The sequence below is a fragment of the Panthera leo genome, chromosome E1 (genome assembly GCF_018350215.1).
Source record: "Panthera leo isolate Ple1 chromosome E1, P.leo_Ple1_pat1.1, whole genome shotgun sequence".
Lineage (NCBI taxonomy): Eukaryota > Metazoa > Chordata > Mammalia > Carnivora > Felidae > Panthera > Panthera leo.
The window spans coordinates 2,244,629-2,260,540 of NC_056692.1; the positions used below are offsets into that span (position 1 = coordinate 2,244,629).

General features: G+C 61.3%; 3 protein-coding genes across 5 annotated transcripts; all 3 read left to right on the forward strand.

The window, feature by feature from the left end:
- Positions 1–388: 388 nt before the first annotated feature.
- On the forward strand, positions 389–4,271 carry SPEM3 (SPEM family member 3). The gene is given in 4 exon segments (XM_042916781.1): positions 389–590; positions 714–771; positions 872–4,176; positions 4,178–4,271. Coding segments are annotated over 4 exon segments (3,540 nt in total). The 5' UTR covers positions 389–452; the 3' UTR covers positions 4,217–4,271.
- A 1,750-nt stretch (positions 4,272–6,021) lies between these two features.
- On the forward strand, positions 6,022–8,418 carry TMEM102 (transmembrane protein 102). Of its 3 annotated transcripts, none has more exons than XM_042915381.1 (3): positions 6,022–6,408; positions 6,608–6,972; positions 7,099–8,418. In XM_042915381.1, the coding sequence occupies exons 2-3, from the start codon at positions 6,759–6,761 to the stop codon at positions 8,415–8,417; spliced, it is 1,533 nt and encodes a 510-aa protein (XP_042771315.1). In that variant the 5' UTR covers positions 6,022–6,408; positions 6,608–6,758; the 3' UTR covers position 8,418. The 3 variants fall into 3 exon arrangements, with proteins under 3 accessions (XP_042771315.1, XP_042771314.1, XP_042771313.1); XM_042915380.1 differs by having other exon boundaries at positions 6,740–6,972; XM_042915379.1 differs by having other exon boundaries at positions 6,022–6,972.
- A 2,036-nt stretch (positions 8,419–10,454) lies between these two features.
- Positions 10,455–15,822, forward strand: FGF11 (fibroblast growth factor 11). The gene is made up of 5 exons (XM_042917043.1): positions 10,455–10,647; positions 12,306–12,416; positions 12,615–12,718; positions 13,496–13,694; positions 13,987–15,822. The coding sequence occupies exons 1-5, from the start codon at positions 10,455–10,457 to the stop codon at positions 14,055–14,057; spliced, it is 678 nt and encodes a 225-aa protein (XP_042772977.1). The 3' UTR covers positions 14,058–15,822.
- The last annotated feature ends 90 nt before the right edge of the window (positions 15,823–15,912 follow it).

Sequence of the window (15,912 nt, forward strand, 5' to 3'; positions counted from 1 at the left end):
GCGCAGCCCCACGCGAGACCGTGAGGTCAGATTCCAGACCCGTGGGTTCCACGTGTGGGCAGAGCCGGGACCACGGCCCGGGGAAGGGCAGGAAGCATGCCAGGGCTCTGGGGTCCAGCCGGGCCTTCCCCAGGGCTCTGAGGCCAAGGTCTCCCCGGCCTCAGGAGCCGCCAAGGGGATGGAATGTGCGTGTTTGATGGAGTGAGGCAGCGGGCAGTGGGGGACCCAGCCAGGGCCGCGGGGCAGGCACGCGGGCTTCCAGGCCCCACCTGACCGTCCGGGCTCAGGTGACCTAGTTACCAGGACACACTGTCCCCGGCCCTCCCTCATTGTGACCCCAGCCGCCCGCCCCATTATGACCCAGTCCTTCTCCCCCTCCCCCGCCAGAGGAGCCTGGCTCCTAGCGAGTATGTGGGGGCCAGGGGGCCCAGGCAGTCCTGGGACCCCCGGCCATGGGACAGCGAGCCCACCCCGGAGCGCCAGGGTGCTCTGGCACCCACCCCAGGAAGTGCCAGGACCTCGGAGACTCAATTCTTCTGATTCTGGGCAGCTTCATCTTGCTCAATGTGGGGATCAACGTGGTGACTCTGGTCAGGGCAGGGCTGGGCACCAGGGGCGGGGGACGGGGGGCCTCAAAGGGGCCGAGGCGGGAGGGCAGCGGGCCTTCGGGGCTCACCCCACTTCCGGACTCCCCCTTTCCCCGCGTCCCTCAGCTCTGGAGGCATCTGAAGAGCAACCTGAGGATCCTCTTCCGTCACCTCTTCCCCAAAGGTGAGCGGGCCCCAGCGTGGCCTCAAGGGGATGTGGGCCTGTCCCCCTTTCTCAGGCCCCTCGGGAAGCCGGGCCTCGTCCCATCCCGATTTCCCTGCAGACAAACAAGCCAGAGGCGTGGGCCACCGTCCCACGTGTGCGTGCTGCTCCGAGGACCCCAAGAACCTGTGCTCGAGAGTCCCTTCCGGCTACCATCGGCGCTTCCTGCCGGGGCGCTCCGACCACCTGGACTCCTGGAGAGTAGACAGAAACGACGAGAAGGCCTCCGGGAGCCGCTGGATGCCGCCTCGGGGTGGACACGCAGGGGGTCCTGTGGACGCGCCATGGGGACTGTGGAAGGAAGGGGTGATGGGAGCCGGGGAGGCCCCTCAGGTCACAGCCTTAGAGGCCTGGGCGCCCTTCCTCTCCAGGCACGAGACACCTTCCCAGTTCCCCAGGATGAGCGAGGCAGACATGGCTCCCCTCCACTTGCCCGAGAGCAAGACTAAGACCCCAGACTACGACTCGGCCCAGGCCCAGATCTCCCCGCCAGCCCACACCCCTGAGCACAACCCCCTCCAGGCCCAGACCCAGACCCAGACCTCCCCCCCAGCCCACACCCCTGAGCACAACCCCCTCCAGGCCCAGACCCAGACCCAGACCTCCCCCCCAGCCCACACCCCTGAGCACAACCCCCTCCAGTCCCAGACCCAGACACAGACCTCCCCCCCAGCCCACACCCCTGAGCACAACCCCCTCCAGGCCCAGACCCAGACCCAGATCTCCCCCCCAGCCCACACCCCTGAGCACAACCCCCTCCAGGCCCAGCCCTCCTCCCCGGCCCTCACTCCTGAGCACCCCGACCCCCAAGCCCAGATCCTCTCCCCAGCCCCTGCCCCTGAGCATGCCTCAGCCCAGGCCTCTCCACATCCCCCAGGCCTCACCCCTGAGCACACCCAGCACACTGCTGCCCAGGCCCATGACCCTGAGCACCCCTCAGCCCATTCCCTGGGTCACAGTCCCGAGCACACAATAGCCCATGCCCCAGCCTTCCCTCTGGCCCATGCTCCTGTGACCTATACCCCCACCCCTCACACCCTGCTCCCTGCTCCCGCCTCTGCCCCAGTGCCTCCCCCAACTGCTACCCCAGCCCCTGGCTCAATCTCTGTCCCAACCTCAGCTCTGGTCATGACCCTGACTACCGCTCCTGTCCCTATTCCTATCTCTGTCTCTGCCACCATACCTACCCCCATCCTAACTCCTATTCCCTCTACCCCGACTGCCTTCAGCCAAGGCCTCTCCACTGGCCAGGTGGTCTACGATGCCCGCAGGGCAAAGCAGAACTTATGCCACGTGTGCCCGCCCCAGAACTCTGGGTATTCCAGAAAGGACTTGGGCACCCTCCCCAGGGCCCAAGAGGGGCAGGGTCTGGGCAGTTCTGGTGCAGCGGAGCAGACACCGAAGCCACATGGTGGGGACAGTGCCAAGCCCTCCGCAGGGTCCATACTGGGTTACCTGGAGTTGGGGAATATGGAATGGAAGATCTCAAATGACGCCAAAGACAAGTTCCTGCAGCCCAAGACCTTCCCTTACTGCAGCTTCCACCCTTGCAGCTCTGAGAGGAAACACACAGACTCCCAGACTCCAGTCTACCCCAAGTGCGTGGTCTACTCCAAGGGCGCCATACCTTCCCAACCTTGCGTTCATTCTCCAACCAGTGGCCAGAGCGTGCCGGGCACTATTCCTCCACCATGCACTCTATCTCTGCCTCTTATGCCTCCCAAATCCTTCGTCCTCCGTCAACTCTCCAACCATCAAAATCCCCCAGCCTCCAAGTCTTCTCCATCCACCCCCTCCTCCCAGTTTCCCATCCCTCCCCAGCTCGCCAAGACGTTCCAACCCCCAATCCGACCCCAGGCCCCTGAGCTTCACGAGAGTCCGGGCCTCAACCAAAACTCTGACCTCCAAAGGACTCCAAACCTTTCAAGAGACTCAAGAGTTCCTAGGAACCCAGGCCTTGCCCCAGATCCAGGCCCCTACAAGGACCCAGGCCTTGTTCAAGATCTTGGCCTGAACAAGCCCCCAGGCCTTCCCCAAGACCCCTATCTTTACAAGAGTCCAAGCCCTTCCCAAGACTCTGGACTTCCCAAGAATCTAGTCCTTACCCAAGATTCTGGCCCCCAGAAGAATCTAGGTCCTATTCAAGATGGAGGTATCTCTAGGAGCCCATGTCTCACCCAACCTTCTGACCTCCACAAAAACACACCATTTCCCCAAACTTCTGACATTCAGAGGAGCTCGGGCTTTATGCAAAACTCTGGAGTCTATAGGAATCTAGAACAAAACCAAGAGACTATACTCTATAAAAGCCAAGATTGCTCCCAAACAACTGGTCTCCATAACAGCCCAGGCCCTTCTCAAGATTCTGGAGGTTATAAGAGTACAGGTAATGCGAATGAGTCGGGAGTCTCTAGGAGTCTAGACCTTCCCCAAGATTCTTGCCCACGTAAGAGCCCATACCTTGCCCAAGACTCTGGAGTCAACAAAAGTCCAGGCTTGGTCCAAACCTCTGGCCTTCATAAGGGCTCAGGCCTTACCCAAGACTCAGGAGACTACAAGAACCCAGGCCTTCCCCAAGATTCTGGAGTCTACAGAAGCGTAGGCCTTACTCAAGATTCTGATCTCCATAAGAATCCAGGCCTTACACAAGCCACTGAAGTCGAAAGGAGATGCGGCCATACACACGATGTTGGAATTCACAGGAGCCCAGAACGCACCCAAGACCCTAGCTTCCACAAGTACCCAGGAATCAATCAAGATCTTGGCCCCCACAAGGGCCCAGCCCTTACCCAAGACCATGGCCTCCCCAGGACTCAAGGCCTTAATGGGGGATCGGGCCTCTGCAAGGATTCGTGCCTTACCCCAAGTCCCGACCACCACAAGAACCCAGGCCTTGTCCTAGGTACTGACACTGTCCAGGTCTCGGGCCTACCTCAGACCCCAAAGTCAACACAAATGACAAAGTCATTTGTACCCGAGGAGGCTCCTCGGAAGGAGGGTCCAGAGCAGCGCCTATCATGGATTTCTGTTCCACTGAGTCAGAACTCCTACTCCTCCAAACCCCAGGTGGTCTACAGTGACCTGCACACCTTCTCAGAGGTACCCGTACTGATCGAGCTGCAGCCATCCCCCCGGCGAGCAGGCAGCCAAGACTGGGTGTATCGTCCCGTGAACACCATCCCTTCGGCCTGCCAGAACTATCGCCAGAAGTCTATGCCTCCCCAAAACAACTGGAGGCCCTACTGTCCTGGGTCGGGCACCCGGGTAGGGCACGTGGTCTTTGACGCCCGCCAAAGACAGCTGGGCAGGGACAAGTGCGAAGCTCTGTCTCCCAGGCGCATTCGCCAAGAGGCACCCAGCAACTCACCGGAGACCATCAGGGAGTGGGGACATCAGTGTGTGGTGAGGACCCTGGAAAAAGAGGGGACAAAGGTGCATTGGGAATAAAGAGGCAAGAGAAGTGTTCTGTGGTTGATTGAGGACATCCACCCCAGCCCCATTCCCGACGCTGGCCAGCCACGGGGCCTCAGGAAGACCGATGCTAGCCTTGTCCCTGCTCCTGCATTGCCACATAGCGAAACCCATTGTCCCCAAGGCCCTCGAGCTGCATTGTCCGATACAGTAGCCACTGGCCACATATGGCGATTAAAACGTAATTTAATGAAAAGTAAACAAACTTCAGGGGCGCCTGGCACAGTAGGTGGGGCGCGTAATTCTTGATCTCGGGCTCACGAGTTCAAGCCCCCTACTTTAAAAAAATGAAAACAAAACAAAAACAAAAAGTAAAATCCTGTTCCTCAGTCTCAGCATCTACATTTCAAGGGCTCAGTAGGCACGGGTGGCTACTATATTGGACGGCACAGATTCAGAACATTTCCATCGTCGCAGAAAATCCTGATGGATGGCAGCGTTTTATTTAGAGTTTAGAGAAACTTTTCCTTTCGCTAGTCACCCAAACCCACCATCGTCAAAGCTCCCCCAGAACCCAGAGAACTTCATTGTTTTTAGTGTGACTGAGAGGTCACCCTCTGGGGAGGAGGGAAGATGTAGGGGTGCCCTGTGCCTGATCACCCCAAAATTGTGAGATAGAGCCTCGTCCTCAGTTTTCTCAATCAGGTCTCTTGGGTCACAGCCAGATATATGGGAACCTGCCTCCCCAGTTCTGGGCTGTGTTTTGGGGCTCGAGGTGGCCGAGGGAGAAGGGTTCTCTTTGTCAATGACTAGGAACCCCTGATTTCTGGGCTCCCCAAATTGAGCTCTGGATTCTGAGAGGTCCCCTCCACAGGCCACTATAATTTTTCTCGGTGTCTCTGCTTCATTCTCTTGCCATTGACTCAGGCTTATCTCACTTCAGACCCAGTCCCCAGGGTGGGAGGAGAGGGGAGGGCACCTGGTCCAGCCATGGGTCGGTCTGAGCTGTGAGCCTCTCCCTGGTTTCCTGTGGCTCTGTCTTCTCGTTCTGGCTCCTAGTCTCATGCCCGACTTAAGCTGTGCCTCTGATAGCCGTGGTAACTGAAAGCCATTTCTTCTCTTGATAATTTCCCCTTGCCCTGCCCCAGCCCAGCTGGGATTTTCCTCTGGACTTGATTTTTTGGTCCTGATAACTCTTCCATGTACATACACGAGCTGGCAGATGTCAAAGTGGTTTTTTTTTTTTTTTTTTTTTTTTTCCCCTGCCCTCACTCGTGTCTGAGGTGGGCATCATTAATATGCAGGTCCCTTCCCTGAGCCAGATGTGTATTCCTGGGTCACCTCCTGTGTGTTCTTGCTTACCCCTGACTCCAAAGAGATGCCTCCCCACCCAGCTGCGAGCCGCTTTCCGACACCCCTCTGGCTCAGCTCTTTCATGGGCAACCTTCGTAGGCTGCAGTGTCTTCTCTAAAATGCAGTTATGGGGGGCACCTGGGTGGCTCAGTCGGCTAAGCACGCCAATCCACTCAGGTCACGATCTCGAGGTTTGTGAGTTCCGGTCCCATATTGAGGGGTCTTCACCGACAATGCTTGGGATTCTCTCTCTCTCTCAAACTTAAAAAATAAAATAAAACGCAGTTAGAATCGCATGGACGAACCCTCCTAGGTCTAAGCGATTAGGGCTCCTCCACTCACACAAGGGATGCGGAGACCCCTATTTCTCCCCGGGCTCTGGGGTGTGTCCCCCACTATTATCTGCTGTCCAGATCCATCCTCTGTCCCAACCCCACGGGATGTTTTTGTGCCTGGCTGACCTGGGCTCGAAAGTCACGAACAGTTGCTCTCCATAGAAACTACAACTTCCATCAGGCACTACTTCAGCGGAACAGGAAAGGATGTGGGGGCGTGGCCCCAACGCCCTGGTAGCTCGGAAAACAAACTACAACCCCCAGGACAGCGCGAGATCTCAGCGGAGGGAAGAGTGACTGAGCTCTGGCTGGAGGCGAGGCCCGCCCGGAACCACCAGGCCGGCGGCCAGAAGGGGGCGTGGTCGCAATGGGGGGCGTGGCCCTGGGAGCTACAGGAAGAAGACACCTGTTGAACCTTTCCATCCGTTCCCTTCCCAGCCCTTGCAGCTGCCCCTGAGAGGGAAGCCGCAGGCCACAAGCCTCTTCCCTTCCCAAATAGGTGAGTGGAGGTAGACAAGGGGCGGCGGCGGAGACTAGCTATTTCATCCGGCAGGAGGGGCCTAACGGCTACTTTTTACCTGCTGAGTCAGGTGAGCCGCTCCATGGGGGCGGGGACCAGCGTGTGAGAAAAGGGCAACGCCGGAGGAGGTATTTACTGGTTCGTTTTCAAGACTAAATTTAGAGCCCTCCATCTGCAGACCCGTTGACGAACTGTGCTTGGGCTCGCTCGCTCGCTCGCTGGGCCTGGGGAAGCGAGAAGAACGCGGGCGACTTTTTGGCAGCAAAGGAACGGCCCGTCTAAGCTTCCTCCCGTCCGTGTTTTCCCCTAGCCCCAAACGATTGAGCTGCATGGCTTCCGCGGTCTGGGGGAGTGCGCCCTGGTGGGGCCCGCCGCCCCCAGCCCCCGCCCGGCCGCTCACGGACATCGACTTTTGCTCTGGGGCGCAGCTGCAGGAACTAACCCAGCTGATCCAGGAGCTGGGTGTGCAGGAAAGCTGGAGTGACGCGCCCAAGCCGGGGCCAGACCTCCTCCGGGCCAAGGACTTTGTCTTCTCTTTGCTGGGTAAGTAACTCTCCCTGCCTTCGGGTGCTGGCGGTTCTCAGTCCCTCCCCGTCCAGTCCCGCCCCGCCCCGCCCCGCCCCGTCCCGGCTTTGGGTCGTGCCCTCCCGATCCTGTCTTTTCTTGTAGGTCTTATTCACCGCCGGGACCCCCGCTTTCCTCCCCAAGCGGAGCTCTTGCTGCTTCGTGGCGGGGTTCGCGAGGGCTCCCTGGATCTGGGACCTGCACCCTTAGGTCCCTACGTCCGGGGACCTCATTACGACGCCGGCTTTACACTCCTAGTGCCCGTGTTTTCGCTAGACGGCACCGGGCAGGAGCTGCGACTGGACGTGGACTCCTCCTACGCGTGGCTGTGCCTCCCAGAGCGCATACGCGGAACCTCGGTCCGGGAGGCATGGCAGGATTGCCTAGGACCTCCAGCCCCAGGAGGACGTGATTCCACCCACCGAACCGAAAGTGAAGGAAGTCCCAAGAGCCGGCAAAGCTCCGTGGACCGGCCGCACGGTTCTGTCACTGAGGCTGATCCAAACGTGGCTTTGGAAAAAGCACCTCCTAACGTTTCGGGGCAAGAGCCGCCTGGGCAAGGCATCATGGATCTTGGCTTTCCCACCCCGCTGGAAAACCTGAATGGTGACGTCACGAAAGCAGCCGTCGTTAGCCCAGGCCTGCAGCAGACGGAGGGGTGGGAGGCATGGCCCACGCTTTGCCCCGCCCAGGTGGCCGCGTGGTTCTTTGCTTCGCTGGCCGCGGTCGCCGAGTCCCTGTTCCCGGTCCCGGGTGCCCCGCGCTTGGTCCACGCAGCCCGCCACGCGGGGTTCACCACCGTCCTCCTGGCCACGCCGGAGCCCCCGCGCCACCTCCTGCTCTTCGACCTGATTCCCGTGGTGTCGGTGGCCGGGTGGCCCGAGGGCGCTCGGAGCCACTCGTGGGCCGGCCCGCTGGCCTCCGAGTCGTCATCCTTCTACCTGGCGCCCGGCGGCCACAGCGAGCAGCCAGGCGCCTCCGGCTGGCAGCTCTGCTTCGCCCGCCAGGAGCTGGCGCTCAAGGCGCGCATACCCGCTCCGCTGCTGCAAGCGCACGCGGCGGCCCAGGCGCTGCTGCGCCCGCTGGTGGCCGGGACCCGGGCCGCGGCGCCCTACCTCCTGCGGACGTTGCTCTACTGGGCGTGCGAGCGGCTGCCCGCGCTCTATCTCGCGCGGCCGGAGAACGCGGGCGCCTGCTGCCTCGGGCTGCTGGATGAGCTGGGCCGTGTGCTCGAGGCCGGGACGCTGCCCCACTATTTCCTGAGCGGCCGAAAGCTCCGTGCGGGGGACGGCGCCGCTGGGCTGCTCGGGGCGTTGGCCGGGCTCCGCGGGGACCCTGCCCGGGCCCTGCGCGCCGCGGTGGAGGAGGCCAAGGCTGCGCGCAAGGGGGGCGGCTTAGCTGGCGTGGGAGGCGGGGCCCATTAAAGACGCTGCTCCTACCCGCGTGGAAAGTGCTTCTGTTGGCCGGCAGGGTGTGGTGGGGGGGGCCGCCGGCCCCTCGCCTGGAAGGCAGGCTGAGCGTCCTGGGCCCGAAGATCAGTCTGGAAGGCTTCCTCGCGGGTCGTTCCCCACCCTCCTGCCCCGTCCCCAGGCCCTGACCTGTGGTCGTCCCACTTCTGGCCCCTCTGCTCCTCGGATCTGTGGCCAGCACCCCTCCCCGCCCGGTGCTTCCTCAGGCAACCATCTTCCCCAATTCTTATGGTCTTTTCTCTTAGGAGTCAGTAGGGAAGGGGGAGGGGGGCATATTGCTGACAAAACGCAGAGACAAGGCACGGAGACCAGGGACTGACCAATCTGGCTCGCACAAAATCGGAGATCAAGAAGGCCGGATTCGGCCCCAGGCTAGACCTCACCACCACCTCTACCTACTCTCCCCCACTTTCCCCCTTCAGTTCTGCCCTCCCATCCGGGGCAGTAGGGTCCCCTTCTCCATCCTCCCAGCGTCCGCCATTCCATCCATCTTAAGCCCAACCTCTCCTCCCATCCAGGGATCCGCTCAGTGGAGTCGCCTCCTTGCCCCTCCTCCTCTGAACCCCAAGACGTGCGGCCTGGCCTCGGCTCCGCCTGCCTCTGAGACCGTCCCCACTCCCTGCCTCCGAGGAACCCCGGGGTTCCTCCCGCCCGGCTTCACCGCCCCCCCTCCTCCTTCCCGGCGTCTCCGCCCCCTGCCCCGCCCCCGGGCCGGCTCTCGGAGGAGGGGGAGCCGCTGTCGCCGCCGCTGCCTCAGCTCCCCACTGCCGCTGCCGCCGCCGCCGCCGCCGCCGCTCTGCTGGGTCCGGCCGCCAGGCCCGGGGCTCTGACTTCGCCGGACCAGGGCGCTCTGCGGAGACACCCTCCCTCCTTCCTGGGGGTCCGGGGCGCCTAGCCCAGCGTGGAGGGAGGCTCGGCTCGCGAGGGACAGGGAGGGAGGAGCCTGGAACCGGAGCCAGAGCCACCCGTCGCCGGATCAACAAGACAGGACAGGTTGAGGGGCGTCGGGGAAGGAAGAGGGTGCTATAGGCTGTCCCGGGGAAGCCCTGTCGCAGAAAGCTCTGACGCGCCCTGACTTGTAGGGAGCCTGTTCACATTCGGGGACTGGTGATAACGTGGGTGCACGCCTCTCGGGGGGCTGGTTGGATTGGAGGGCGTGGGATCTAAACAAGCACCAGCTGTCCCCGAGGAAATTAAGGGGCAACCCGGGGGGGGGGGGGGAAACAACGGATGCTCCTTATCGCGAGGTGACAGAGGCCCTCCAGACAACCACCTACCTGGTGAACCCACTAGGAAGGGTGGATTTGGAGGTGACTTCAAAAGGAGTGGGGGGTAACAAGGTGAGGAAGGGGGTTCAGCAGCTGGGAACCATGTGAAAAAAAGGTATTGCCCAGAGACAGGGTCGGGGAACCCCTAATCGCTGAGCGGGGGACAGCCTGGGCTTCCCCAGACATAGTTTTGGGGGACTTCAGTGGAAAAAAGTGGGGGACCCACTTAGAAGGTGGCAAAGACACCAAGGTTGGGTTCCTCCCTGACATTGGCAGTGCCCCAGTAGGGATGAGTCAAAGCTAAGGACCCACACCCTTTAGATTACAAGGGTGGGTTTGGCAGGAGTGCGGGTCCCCAAAATAGGGTGGAAAGGTGCTTGGGGGTATTGCAACCACATCTTGGAAATTTTGAGGGTCTTGACTTTGGGATAAGGGAAGAGGGGACAGGGACACCCGAGAACAGGGAAAGGGGGTAGTTTTCAGTAGGGGGCAAAAGTCGAGGGTGGGGTCAACAGAGATACATAGGCTGCTGGGTCCAGTGGGGCTAGCACGGGGCCCAAGGGTGGGAGCTGGCGGCCGAGGGGCGGCGGGGGGCGGGGGCCCTGGGGCTTATCCTCAGCTCCAGTGGGTGGGGCGGTGAGTTGGGACCCCAGCGTCAAGAGCATGCCCCGGTGAGCGCGCTGGGGGCGCCTGCCGGTTTGGGGGTGTCTCCTCCCGGGGCGCCATGGCGGCGCTGGCCAGTAGCCTGATCCGGCAGAAGCGGGAGGTCCGCGAGCCCGGGGGCAGCCGGCCGGTGTCGGCGCAGCGGCGCGTGTGTCCCCGCGGCACCAAGTCCCTTTGCCAGAAGCAGCTCGTCATCCTTCTGTCCAAGGTGCGACTGTGCGGGGGGCGGCCCTCGCGGCCGGACCGCGGCCCTGGTGAGTGGCTGGAGCGGGGTCTCCGGGTCTGGGAGGTTGAGGCCAGGGACGCCGAAGGATGGGGCCCGACTGAGGGGGGCTCCCCGAAAGTGAGAGGTGGGGTGGGCCAGGACGACACGGCTCCTGCCAGATCGTGCCTCAGTTTCCCTTCTCTTTTGCCCATACCCCCGAGTCTCCTTGCTGTCGAGGGCAAGGGGAAGGCTTGAGGGGCTAGGTCTGGCGCTCCGAAGCCTCGCGGCTCCGGCTCGGCCCCCCACTCCTCCCCCCCCAACACAGGAGTCCCCACCCCCACCGTCCGCCGCCTACGTGCCGGCTCTCGCGATTCTTTCAATCCGGAGCGCAGGGGCCTGGGGGTTCCGGACGCCTGGGTCACCCCGAGGGTTTCTGCAGCTCTGGCGGCCCCGCCCCCGCCCCGGTTCTCCCGCCCCTCCACGCCTTGGCTCGGTTCCCGCTGGCCGAGCCTGCCTGGCGCGGCGCCAATCTCCCCAGCTCTCCCCCGGGTGTCCTTGCAGCCACCTCGCCAGCCCGCCCCTCTGTGCGCCCGCCTCTGTGACCTGCGCTTCGAGAGGGGAGCCGGCCACCCGCCCCCCCCCCATTACCCCCCTACGCGACTCCGAAGGGGGCTCCCACACGATCGGGGGACCCTCCGGCGCGAGCAGCTCCGACCCAGTACAGGGCTGGGGACCCGCTGGGAGACTGGGGGGTCGTACCACCTACAAGGGGGTACAGGGAAGTCGGCCGAGCGCAAGCGACGGGGGAAGGAGAGTTGTGAGGGTTAGCGCGTGGTCCCCGTCCAGGCTCGGCTGGCAGGAGGCCCTCTGGCCCCGCTCCCGCCGGCTCCCAGCTCCCCCAGGGGCGGCCCCCTCGTGCCCTCCTCCCCCCGCCGCCGGCCCTCCGCTTGGTACGGTCCGCAGCCCACCCTCTGAGTGGGACCCGGCCCCCACGTGACTCAGCCTGCCTCGCCAGCGCCCGGGCCCCCTTCTCCGGTTTCCTCGCTTTGGTACCGCACGTCCCCCACCTCAGGCGGGTTACCTGGCTGAAAGGGAGAGGCTGAGCCTCGGGGAGGGCTGGGCCCCCGCGAGCCAGCAGACTGACAGACAGACAGACAGACAGACAGACAGATGGGTCAGTGTCAGACAGGCCGGCACTGGGCCAAGGCAAGGCCCGCGCCAAGCGAGCGGCAGCCGCAGCAGCAGGTGCTGAGTCAGCGTCAGCCCCAGCCCCACCCCCGCTCCCGAGGGGGCGCCCCTACCCCGTGGTCACCTGGCCGCCCCCCACGGCCGCAAGCACACTGCCCCTTCAGCGGTCCGGCCTGGCTCCCTCTGCCTTTGGATGGATCTCCCCTTCCTTTTCCAACTCTTCTCCCCTCCCCCACTGGTGGTTGAGCTGTAGGGTAGGAATTAAGCCATTTAAATAAATTTCAATAAATTAAACAGAAAGCTGGGGGTTAGAGGAAGCAGAAGGGCCCCACCCCCCAGCTTCCTCCCGAGTCAAAGAGAGGTGGCTGAGAGCGTGCTTAGAGGGGCTGAGGGCTGGGGCCCTGGGACCTGCGTCCTCCCCTCCATTCTCCCCTGGTTCTCTCCTCTGATCCCGCCAAGTGTAGGAACGTTTCTGGGAACAGAGATGTCATTTTCAAAGATGAATGTCTCTCTCTCCAGAGCCTCAGCTCAAAGGCATCGTCACCAAATTGTTCTGCCGCCAGGGTTTCTACCTCCAGGCGAATCCTGACGGGACCATCCAGGGCACCCCAGAGGACACCAGCTCTTTCAGTGAGAGAGGAAGCCAGCTGCTGGGCGGGAGGGGAGGGGAGAGCGGGGCTAGGAGGTGGCCATCCTGTGCCTGCTTCAAGTGCTGTCATTCTCCGTCTGGCTCTTTGACACCCCCCACCACCACCACCAAGGGAAGCAGGGGAGCCAGGATGGGGGTCTGAGGCTCGGGACACTGATGCCCCCTCTCTCCACCCCCAGCCCACTTCAACCTGATCCCCGTGGGGCTCCGTGTGGTCACCATCCAGAGTGCCAAGCTGGGTCACTACATGGCCATGAACGCCGAGGGGCTGCTCTACAGCTCGGTGAGACACTGAGGCCGAGTGGCCAGGGGATCGCCGCCCCTGCCAGGGCTCCCCAGCTACAGCCTTAACTACCGCTAGGACTCCCTCTACCTCCAGCTCTTGCTGATGTGCTGTTATTGCCCACCGCAGAGCACCTCCGCTAGGGTCCCTCCCATCCCTGCTGCCTGCGTAGCCCCCCAAGAACCACCAGGCTCTTTGGCCAACTCTTCCAGCCTTTTGGAACTCCTGCACATCCTACTCCCTCCAGATTTCATGTTTACTGAACTTCGCCAGACTCAGCCCGGAGAGGGGCTGGCAAGAGAGGCTGGAAGGAGAGTAGAGAGCAGGTATCTTCTTATTCCAGGCCCCACCCCCACCTCCTGGGGGGGGGGGAGTGCTGACCAGATGCTCCCTCATTCCCCCTTTCTCCTAGTTTCTATACGGAGTAAGAAGTTGGCCCTCCAGCCCAAAACGCAGGGGTTGTATCCTGACTGGTTCTTTTTTTTTTTTTTAAGTTTATTTATTTTAGAGAGAGAGAGCAGGGGAGGGGGCAGAGAGAGAGAGAGAGGGAGACACAGAATCCAAAGCAAGCTCCAGGCTCCGAGCTGTCTGCACAGAGCCCGACGCGGGGCTCGAAATCACGAGCTGTGAGATCATGACCTGAGCCGAAGCGGGACGCTCAACCGACCGAGCCACCCAGGCGCCCCCTGGCTGGTTCTTCTCAGGGCTCCCTTCTGTCCAGTGATAAGTCTTTTCGTCTCTGTCTCTGTGTGCCTTTCTGGCTCTTTGTCTTGTCAGCCGCATTTCACAGCTGAGTGTCGCTTTAAGGAATGCGTCTTCGAGAATTACTACGTCCTGTACGCCTCTGCTCTCTATCGCCAGCGCCGCTCTGGCCGGGCCTGGTACCTGGGCCTGGACAAGGAGGGCCGAGTCATGAAGGGAAATCGAGTCAAGAAGACCAAGGCAGCGGCCCACTTTGTGCCCAAGCTCCTGGAAGGTGAGTATGGATGGACTCAAGGAAAGGACGTCGGGGGGAGGGTGCTGGCCTCGATGTGAACATTGAGTGACACACAGCTAAGGTACTACGAGTGTTAAAGAGAACACCTGTTATGAGGGGTCAAACCAGGAAGGCTCCGGCCCCTGGCCCCCGGGACTTTGGGGAGCCCTTCTCCTGTGGGTTGGGATTCCCAGAGGAAGGGTGTAGGGGATGGGAGCCCTTTCAAAGCTGATTCTTCCCACGTCTCTCCGTGCCTAATTCTCCTTCCTGCTCCTCTCTCTCCCCTTCACAGTGGCCATGTACCGGGAGCCTTCTCTCCACAGTGTCCCTGAGACCTCCCCTTCCAGTCCCCCTGCCCCCTGAAATGTAGTCCGTGGACTGGAGGCTCCTGGCACTTGCACGGAGCCAGCCACAGCCACAGCCTGTCTCCCAGCCCTGCTCCTGGCCCCGCCCCCACCCATGCTGTCACACTCATGCCCTGAGCAGCCAGGTCCCACCAGGTGCTCGATCCTGAGGGAGCCAAGGGGCTGGTTGTGACTCCCCAGGCTTCCCTGCTCCTTGGGCCTGGGAGTTCAGAGAGGGGGAGGCTGACAGTGGTCCTGGCTGATCCCTTCTTTCCTTCCACACTCACAGCCCCGCAAAGCCTTTTCTCAAGAAGGCGCCCGGGTTCCCCAAATGACAGAACCAGGACATAAATATTCCCCACCCCGGGGCTCAGCCAGTTCCTGGAGCCCTATGCCCTTTTCATTGCCACTGAACCATAGATTTATAGGTCTACTGGAGCTCAGGATCAGTTCCCTTTTTTCCCTCCTCCACCTTCTGCCTTGTTCTGGACAGGTTCTGGAACATCAGGCACCCTAGCCAGGGCCCTTTTTGCACTCAGGCTCTGGGCTGGAATGCTGGCATGCTGCCAGGCTCTGTTCTGGATCCATCAGGCTTCTGTCCTTGACCCAGATGGACCCCCTGGTTTCCAGGTAGAGAGGGGCTGGGTATGAGCCCTGTCCAGCTGCTGGCCTTGGCCTGAACTAGGACCAGTCCCAGAACACCACAGTTTTAACTTTCTTATCCCAAAGACACCCACTGCTAGAGCATGGTGTTCTAGACACATATGGAGCCATACTTCCTCCTGAATCTCGGCTCTAGGACGTAGACCAGGACTCAGCCCTTTCCTCCAGGATGGAAACGAGGCCTGAATAGCCCTATTAATGCTCATATAGAGGAAGCTCTAGACCCACCCTCCTACCTTCTCTAGTAATGCGTTTCTCGGTGAATCGAGAAACACTTCTTGTTTTTCCTAGGTTTTCTAAAAATCTGATTCTTCCTATAGAATGCTAACCTTATTTATACGTGCAGTTTCTAGCTCCTGCAACTCAGCTGGGGTCCCGCCGGGGAAACAGAGTCTGAGGAAGGGCAGAGGAGTTTGGGCAGGAATCCTTGGCTCATAGTAGGGAGGTTGGGATGGGCAGGGGGCCACAACCGTGGCATGTTTCGGCTGTGCTTGGGTTGGGGGGGGGGGGGGGACATGAACACTTAGCTACCTCAGCAGGAATTCCTCCCAGGTCCCCTTTAAAGCTGAGGTCTTTAGGGTAATGAGTCTAGAATAAAAAGGATAAGAGGAGGGACACAACCTTGATCCCCCAGTGCAGAGACCCCAGTTCAGCAATAAGTTCCACCCCACTCCCCTACAAATCAGGCCAAGGAGGGTGAGGGCCTCTCGGGGCTCTAGACCTCATATACCCCCAGAGCTTCTAACTGACTAGAACTTGCTTAACTTACAGCTTATAACCTCAGCTAAGTTTTAGGTACCCAAAAAGGGCCTGACTAGATTTTCCCAAAAAAGCGTGGAGAGCTTGGGGCAGGCCTGGAAAAGACCAGGAAGCCACCAGTGACTAGGAGGGACACTCTGAGTAGCCTCGGACCTGGGCAGGGTAGAGGAGAGGGCCCTAAAGGGAGGGGCTGGGGCTCAGAGGCTGGTCACTTTTCCTCAGGCTCTATTTCTGGCTTGTTGCAAGAGGGGCGCATATTCCCCTCACCCACACAGAACCCGCTCAGGCTCCACCCGTCTCCTGGCTCTGCTCCCAGGGGACAGGGTCTCCACTCCATGCTTTCTCAATTAAAGACGATTTGTACAACGATTTACACGTTGTCTGTCATCTGTGGGTGGCGGGCATTGGCAGTTGCTTGGGGCGGGACCAAGTCCCAGGGGCGGGGCGGGTGG

Bases quoted from the DNA above. Each gene is read 5' to 3' on its own strand.
- TMEM102 (XM_042915379.1), top strand. From the start codon at position 6,759: ATGGCTTCCGCGGTCTGGGGGAGTGCGCCCTGGTGGGGCCCGCCGCCC. The intron at 6,973-7,098 runs GTAAGTAACTCT...CTTTTCTTGTAG, and splicing joins CTTTGTCTTCTCTTTGCTGG to GTCTTATTCACCGCCGGGAC.
- FGF11 (XM_042917043.1), top strand. From the start codon at position 10,455: ATGGCGGCGCTGGCCAGTAGCCTGATCCGGCAGAAGCGGGAGGTCCGC. The intron at 12,417-12,614 runs GTGAGAGAGGAA...CTCCACCCCCAG, and splicing joins AGAGGACACCAGCTCTTTCA to CCCACTTCAACCTGATCCCC. The intron at 13,695-13,986 runs GTGAGTATGGAT...TCCCCTTCACAG, and splicing joins TGTGCCCAAGCTCCTGGAAG to TGGCCATGTACCGGGAGCCT.